The sequence below is a fragment of the Camelina sativa genome, chromosome 7 (genome assembly GCF_000633955.1).
Source record: "Camelina sativa cultivar DH55 chromosome 7, Cs, whole genome shotgun sequence".
NCBI classification, from domain to species: domain Eukaryota; kingdom Viridiplantae; phylum Streptophyta; class Magnoliopsida; order Brassicales; family Brassicaceae; genus Camelina; species Camelina sativa.
This window is the reverse complement of record NC_025691.1, coordinates 8917529-8925367: the sequence shown is the minus strand read 5'-3', so window position 1 is coordinate 8925367 and position 7839 is coordinate 8917529. Positions and strand designations below refer to the sequence as shown.

The 7839-nt window shown below is 36.6% G+C and overlaps 1 protein-coding gene across 1 annotated transcript in view; it reads left to right on the top strand.

Moving 5' to 3' along the window:
* Positions 93 to 7839, top strand: part of LOC104704451 (phospholipid-transporting ATPase 3) — a 7864-nt gene continuing 117 nt past the window's right edge. Inside the window, exons 1-25 of the mRNA XM_010420540.2 lie at positions 93 to 497; positions 610 to 675; positions 921 to 982; positions 1122 to 1203; positions 1368 to 1478; positions 2373 to 2450; positions 2574 to 2670; positions 3207 to 3313; positions 3542 to 3607; positions 3771 to 3892; positions 4001 to 4076; positions 4163 to 4240; positions 4329 to 4445; positions 4570 to 4719; positions 4807 to 4911; positions 5198 to 5340; positions 5538 to 5639; positions 5742 to 5805; positions 5884 to 6096; positions 6354 to 6519; positions 6606 to 6685; positions 6783 to 7022; positions 7227 to 7448; positions 7517 to 7684; positions 7800 to 7837. Of these exons, the coding sequence (XP_010418842.1) occupies positions 339 to 497; positions 610 to 675; positions 921 to 982; positions 1122 to 1203; positions 1368 to 1478; positions 2373 to 2450; positions 2574 to 2670; positions 3207 to 3313; positions 3542 to 3607; positions 3771 to 3892; positions 4001 to 4076; positions 4163 to 4240; positions 4329 to 4445; positions 4570 to 4719; positions 4807 to 4911; positions 5198 to 5340; positions 5538 to 5639; positions 5742 to 5805; positions 5884 to 6096; positions 6354 to 6519; positions 6606 to 6685; positions 6783 to 7022; positions 7227 to 7448; positions 7517 to 7684; positions 7800 to 7837 (2912 nt within the window). The 5' untranslated portion in view covers positions 93 to 338. The remainder of the gene's footprint in view (positions 498 to 609; positions 676 to 920; positions 983 to 1121; positions 1204 to 1367; positions 1479 to 2372; positions 2451 to 2573; positions 2671 to 3206; positions 3314 to 3541; positions 3608 to 3770; positions 3893 to 4000; positions 4077 to 4162; positions 4241 to 4328; positions 4446 to 4569; positions 4720 to 4806; positions 4912 to 5197; positions 5341 to 5537; positions 5640 to 5741; positions 5806 to 5883; positions 6097 to 6353; positions 6520 to 6605; positions 6686 to 6782; positions 7023 to 7226; positions 7449 to 7516; positions 7685 to 7799; positions 7838 to 7839) is intronic.

Sequence of the window (7839 nt, the reverse complement as noted above, 5' to 3'; positions counted from 1 at the left end):
TTTTTTTTTTTTTTTTTTTTTTTTTTTTTTTTGGTATCGGAAAAAATGCAAAATTTTAAAAATTAATTTTAATTTTATTATTATTTCTCAACTCAAAGAAGGGAGAGAAACTTTTGTGAGACGACGAACCAAAAGCATTGGAAACGGAAGAGAAGAAGAAGGCTGCTCCTTTGGTCCTCTCTGTTTCTTCTCTACCCGTCGATTCAGATCTCTCTCTCTCTCTCTGCCTATAGCGTAATCGAATCAATCCTCGAAATTTTAGTGGTGAAGTCGGAAATTCGAGTTTTTGTAGGTCGATACGACGACACCTGTTGGATTGGATCGGGGGTGATTCCGATATGGTTCGATCGGGTAGTTTTCACGTCGATTCGTCTTCGGCGAGTCATCGACGGACACCGTCTAGGACGGTGACGTTGGGTCATATTCAGCCTCAGGCTCCGAGTTATCGTACCGTTTATTGTAATGATCGGGAGTCTAATCAACCCGTCCGGTTCAAGGTACGCCGGAGTTATATGCTAGTGCTTCTTCTGAATCGATTACGGGATACGCGCATTGGAATTTGTGCTGTTTGGATCCATCGATCTGATTTGTGTGATTTTTGTATTTCAGGGTAATTCGATTTCTACAACAAAGTACAATGTTTTCACTTTTCTGCCAAAGGGTCTGTTTGAACAGGTATTTTTAACTACGCATTGGTTAAAGCATTTTAGAGGTTGTTAACTTAGCTTCAGCATGTAATTAGGACTTGTTAGTGTTTAATGGAACCCTAGGATTATTTACCAGGCGAAAAATTGTGCCTTTTTTTAATGGAACGCACTTATGTTTCAAGGCTAATGTGGATTTACCAATACTTGCAGTCCTTTTTATAAGACTTTTCTGTTATTTGTGATGATCTTTGTTGTAATTGTGTTTCCTGACAGTTTAGGCGCATAGCAAACATATACTTTCTTGGAATTTCGTGTCTATCAATGACACCAATAAGGTACGTTAACTCCCGTAAACAATGTTAATATGTATTGCCTCGTTTTATTTGAAATTTTGTTCTAGTTGGATGAAAATTTTCTGATCAATTCATGCATGATAAAATGAGTTGTTAACTAGATATATTGTTTGTCCTGCAGCCCTGTGAGTCCAATAACAAATGTAGCTCCACTGTCAATGGTGCTTCTTGTTTCTCTAATTAAAGAGGCTTTCGAAGACTGGGTAAGCTCGTCTGTTCTTCCTTTGCAGAAATATCCCATTTCTCCTTGTTTTAGAGTAGAATTGTCTCAGCCCGAAAATAATTAGTTTAAGATAAAAGATGTGTTGGGGTCTCATGACCTATTAGCGCTCAACTTCTAAATCCTTCTGCTCATAATCTGGTGCAGAAAAGGTTTCAAAATGATATGTCCATAAATAATAGCACAGTGGAGATCTTACAAGATCAACAGTGGATATCTATTCCTTGGAGAAAGTTACAAGTTGGAGATATTGTCAAGGTTAGTCTTTTTTTATTCTATTGGAGGTGGTTACATATATACATTGTTGTGTGTGTTTTAGTGCACTGTTGGTTTGGCACACTTGTTTAGTTGTTTCTTTTTTGTACGACCTGCATTATACTTGATCTAGTAGAATTCCACTGCCTATATGTCTGTTATTGTGCTGCTTTCCACCGTGGTCACTTCTTCCTTACTATCTTCAAAATGGGAAGGTTCTATAACGTGTTGACAACATTTATAGTAGTTTATACTGGTTTCTTCTTTATAGGAAAGTCTTTCCTAGAAGTGTAAAGTATTGACACATGCGATGCTGGCCTCAAGATACTCTGTTTATGAAATTTGTTTGTGTTGACTGCATTCCACAGTTCTGATTTATCATTTAGGATTCTCCAAGGGGCGATTAGGACAGTTGTTATTTTTTCAAATTTTCCTGGCGTTCCATTAGGTACTGAAATTTAGTTACCAGTATAGTTTGTCTAGAATTTTAAGAACAGCGAGATATCGATAGAGACTCACTTCTCGACCCAACCCCAGAATCCACCAAATAATTATCTGCCTAAATTTTTAGACTTGGTACTTATACCATCGGCTGAGCTGGCTAATACTATCAGATACTAACAGCACGCATCACAGTATCAAATAACTGAGTAAAGCAATGCTATTGCAGCTCCAGCTGCGCTTGCACTTTTCTTTTACTTAGGTTGAGACACTGCGCTCGTCTTCCTATTCTTTAACTTACCGTGGTATCTTTTGTTCCTCTACACTTTGATCCTGCAATGCTTATAACGTTCATGGGATTAACAGTTCTTACAGTATACTTTCCTTGCATTATATCAGAGACTTGTTACCTTTGAATAGATCGATAATTCTTAAATAGGTTTCTTCATTTTACAGATAAAAAAGGATGGATTTTTCCCAGCAGATATTCTTTTCCTATCCAGCACTAATGCTGATGGTATCTGCTACGTTGAGGTGCTTCTTTTGACATCCCCTTTAAAATATTATGTTGTCGTCTTTTTATCCAGGGCCAAGGCTGTTATCAAGAACGTTTTCTTACCTAGTGTATGCTCATATGTTTATTTATTGTGAGTGCAGACTGCAAACCTAGATGGAGAAACAAATTTAAAAATAAGAAAGGCCCTTGAAAGGACATGGGATTACTTAGTACCGGAGAAAGCTTATGAGTTTAAAGGTTAGCCTACGGCTTTGATTCTTGTCATGCAAATTCTTTTTTGTTTCTTTAGATAGATTTGAATCTGTTTGCAGTGACATATACTGTAGTACTTAATTTACTATGAATTAAATTGCAAATAAAGTTTGTGGCTTCAGGTGATTCGGATTTTGCTTTTGCATTAACAATTGTATGTTTTTATTATTATTACTACTTTGAGTTAACCTGCCAACTCGTAGCTTTTTCTTATATCACATCCTGATAGTCACCAGAAAATGTAATCAGAGTGTTATATAGCTTATCATTTGTTTTGATGTTTGTCTGGATCTTATGAAGAGAGAAATAATTGTTAAATGTCTGGTAGAATTATTTTATTATAATTTTTTTCTCTTACCTATGATCATTTTCTTGTCTCTTATTCATTTTCTTCTGTCTTTGGAAGCATTTTTCCCTCTGTTCTGACGGTCCTTCATTTTGTTCAACTTTTTATTCATTTTAGTATGATTGTGTTGTAACTGTTATACACATGTCTTCACTTTCGCCAACTTCTCTTACAGGTGAAATTCAGTGTGAGCAACCAAACAATTCTCTGTACACTTTCACTGGGAACCTTGTAGCCCAAAAGCAAACGTTACCTCTCTCTCCGGACCAGCTTTTATTGCGTGTATGATTGACTGTTTCTGCTATTGGTTGTTTTTCCCGTTTCTGTTTTTTTTTTTTTTTTTGCAGTTTCATGATTTTGTCATGCATGAATTTACTTTGTTTTAGATTATGTTGATCCACTTATGAGATATCTTGGATTTTAACAGTTTTCTGAGCAAATTCCGTAGTGCAGAGCTTTATATCTTCTGATTTAATAATATTCTGAGACGTTTGATATCTACATTTTCAGGGATGCAGTCTTAGGAACACAGAATACATAGTTGGAGCTGTAGTTTTTACTGGTCATGAGACAAAGGTAAGCTGTTGTGGAGCTTGTTTTATGAGAAACTAACTTTGCAGACATGCGTTTCTAGTTTACAGGATTCAAGTATTTAAGACCATTCTATGGTTTCTATTTCGTTGTATAGTTGCTACGCATACGATCTGAAGCTATTCTATGGTGAATTCTACATATGTAGGTGATGATGAATGCCATGAATGCTCCTTCCAAACGAAGTACATTGGAAAAGAAGCTTGACAAACTCATTATCACAATCTTTTGTGTCCTTGTCACAATGTGTCTGATTGGAGCTATAGGCTGGTGTGCTTTAGTTTCAATATTGTGAATTATCAACTCCTGCTTCGATTTGTTCATTCTCCAGTTCTCATGTCCTGTTTTGATACGGTTATTACATTTGTTAATTTACAGTTCAATTGTGACGGATCGTGAGGACAAATACTTGGGTCTTCATAAGTCAGATTGGGAATACCGTAATGGACTCATGGTAATTAGTTTTGCATAGTTGAAGTTGATTTCCTTCTACTTCTGGATTACTGATTTCTTCCATACTGCTTCCGTCTGCTGCCACAGATAGGGTTTTTCACCTTTTTCACGCTAGTCACTCTGTTCTCATCAATTATACCAATCTCCCTTTATGTTTCTATTGAGGTATGTCTCTCCTAGTATTCTATTCTAACTATCTGCACTACGAGGATTAGCAATTTGAATGATCACTATATTCTCTCCTTAAAACCAGATGATCAAGTTTATCCAGTCGACCCAGTTTATCAACCGAGATCTTAATATGTATCATGCTGAAACAAATACCCCCGCCTCGGCCAGGACTTCCAATTTGAACGAGGAGCTTGGACAGGTAGATATCATATTCCATCTAGATATCCATTCGTTGCTAGTATTATAACTATTGCTAAATAATATTTGAATATATGCTTTGCTATTGTTCTCACTTCAGTTGCAATTACTTTGGTATCATTCAGGTGGAGTACATATTTTCTGATAAAACCGGAACGCTGACGAGAAATTTGATGGAGTTCTTCAAATGTTCAATTGGAGGTATAAGTTATGGATGTGGTGTCACTGAAATAGAAAGAGGAATCGCTCAGCGTCATGGCTTAAAAGTTCAAGAGGTATTATATCTTTTCAGATGGTGGAGTTGGTCTGTGCCTTATGGTAAAATGGACAATTCTAATTTGCACCGTTACAAATATTCTCAGGAACAAAGGTCGACTGGTGCAATAAGAGAAAAAGGATTTAATTTTGATGATCCAAGGCTTATGCGGGGAGCTTGGAGAAACGAACCTAATCCTGATCTTTGCAAGGTTCCTTACTTTCATTCTCTAGAGATTTGTAATAGCTAAGAGGTGATGGGGTTGATAGGGTTTCCGCGGTATATGGTGTATTTGATAGATGATGAGATCTGAACTTGTAAGGATATAATCTGAGGCCTTTATTCTGGGAGCCTTACACTAAAAAACTACATAAATTTCCTGACAGAAGCCTCTTAAAATTGTAGAAGTTATAAGATCTTTGGTTCCAGATTGGCAAACACGTGCACATGCTAATATGATTCTAACTAAAAATATTGCATTTTTTGATACTTTTCAGGAACTTTTTAGATGCCTGGCTATCTGTCACACTGTGCTTCCTGAAGGTGATGAGTCCCCTGAGAAGATTGTTTATCAAGCTGCATCTCCAGATGAAGCTGCCTTAGTTACTGCTGCCAAGAATTTTGGATTCTTCTTTTATAGGTACTCTATAATTCTCGTTACATTTCAATTTCCAAAGATATGAAATTGCAGGCAATCATTCTGGACAAGATAAATTTGCTATTAGCTAACTTGTTCCATGATATTCCTAGTTCTAATTCTTAGAATTTCGTCTATAAGTGCTTTTTGTTTCTCAAGTCTCTGTTAGTTTGTTTGAGACTACTTTCATGTATTATTAGGCGTACTCCAACTATGGTGCATGTTCGTGAGTCTCATGTGGAGAAGATGGGAAAGATTCAAGATGTGGCCTATGAGATCCTTAATGTTCTCGAGTTCAACAGGTTTATATGACAGTGATTTGTTTGTTTAAAGTGATTTGTTTGTTTATTTTCTTTTTGTCATGCTTTAAGCATACTAATAATATTTTACACTATGGACAACAGTACTAGGAAGCGCCAGTCTGTTGTATGTCGTTTCCCAGATGGAAGGCTTGTACTCTACTGTAAGGTAATATTTCTCTATGTACTTGGTTATCTGTGTACTCTGGATCAATTTTTGATCATTGCTTGGAACATTGTCCCACAGGGCGCTGATAATGTAATATTTGAGAGATTGGGTAATGGTACGGACGATATTAGGAAAGTAACAAGAGAACATTTGGAACAATTTGGGTCTTCTGGATTGCGTACCCTTTGCCTAGCCTATAAAGACTTAAACCCTGAAACCTATGATAGTTGGAATGAAAAGTTTATCCAGGCCAAATCTGCATTACGAGACCGTGAGAAGAAGTTAGATGAGGTATACATATATTTCTTACCTATTTTCTTTTTAGTGCTTGAGGCAACATCTCTTGAGTAAACTTTCAAGAAAATCCCCAGGGTTGAAAATGGGTTCCAGGAGCAGTAAAACTTGTTTGTAGAACAGGAATAAAAATGATATTATGATTATTTTCAAGTAGTGTGAATGATTGTATCCTCAAATACAATTTTTGAATCACCAGGAAATAGTGCTTATAATTTGTAGTTGATAAATGTGAGGTGTTTTAATCCATGAAGGTGGCAGAACTTATTGAGAAGGATCTTACCCTCATCGGATCAACTGCAATAGAAGACAAACTTCAGGAAGGGGTGCCTACCTGCATAGAAACCTTATCAAGAGCTGGAATTAAGATCTGGGTGTTAACAGGAGACAAAATGGAAACGGCTATTAATATTGCATATGGTAGGGTGTCACAAACTTTTACTCTGAGATCTTATTTCTTCTATCTCCCACTTTAATATATGCTCTTTGATTCTGTTATGCTACAGCATGCAACTTGATCAACAATGAAATGAAACAATTTGTCATTAGTTCTGAAACGGATGCAATTAGGGAAGCTGAAGAAAGGGTAATTGTGTTACTGTAACTTTTTTCTTTTTTATGTAGAATTTTCATGAAAGACAATCATTGTAGTTACTTTTTAATAATAAAAGCTTTTATTGTAGGGTGATCAAGTTGAGATTGCTCGTGTTATCAAAGAAGAAGTAAAGAAGGAGCTGAAAAAGAGTCTTGAAGAAGCTCAACACTCTCTGAATACCGTAGCTGGACCAAAATTGTCTCTCGTTATTGATGGAAAGTGTTTAATGTATGCATTAGACCCAAGTTTACGCGTGATGCTGCTCAGCTTGAGCTTGAACTGTACTTCAGTTGTATGCTGTCGTGTTTCTCCGTTACAGAAAGCACAGGTAATTTTAAAATAGGTTCCTCTAGGCAATGCCTTTAAAAGAGGGCTTATAAATTTTTGTTCTAGGGCTTTTGTTGCCAAATTGGTAATAACATCTTTTCTTGGGTTTTAATTTTGGCACTTAATTTCATATCCAGTGAGTAACTTGGTTTTATGTGTTCTTTGAACCGGCTTCTAAGTTCTAATATATGGTATCTAATTTCAGGTCACAAGCTTGGTGAGGAAAGGGGCGCAAAAGATTACACTTAGTATTGGTGATGGGGCCAATGATGTTAGCATGATTCAAGCCGCTCATGTTGGTATAGGAATAAGTGGGATGGAGGGAATGCAAGCTGTGATGGCTAGTGATTTTGCCATTGCTCAGTTTAGATTTCTTACAGATTTGCTTCTTGTCCATGGACGGTGGTCATATCTTCGAATCTGCAAGGTTGAATTTCTCTTTCACCACAACCCCCCCTTGGTTTTTGAAAAGTTCTAATGATCTTTTCTTGGCAGGTTGTCATGTATTTTTTCTACAAGAATCTTACCTTCACTTTGACTCAGTTTTGGTTCACATTTCGAACTGGATTTTCTGGGCAAAGGTTCTATGATGATTGGTTCCAGTCATTGTTTAATGTTGTATTTACAGCTCTTCCTGTCATTGTCCTTGGGCTGTTTGAGAAGGTACTAACTTTTTCCGATCTCTGATTTATACAAAAGAATATTCAGTTTAGCTAGAACCATCTTTATCTTGTTTTGGATCTGATTTTTCATCTCTATGTTGTGGTGCTCTTGCTAGGATGTGAGTGCATCCCTTTCGAAAAGATATCCAGAACTGT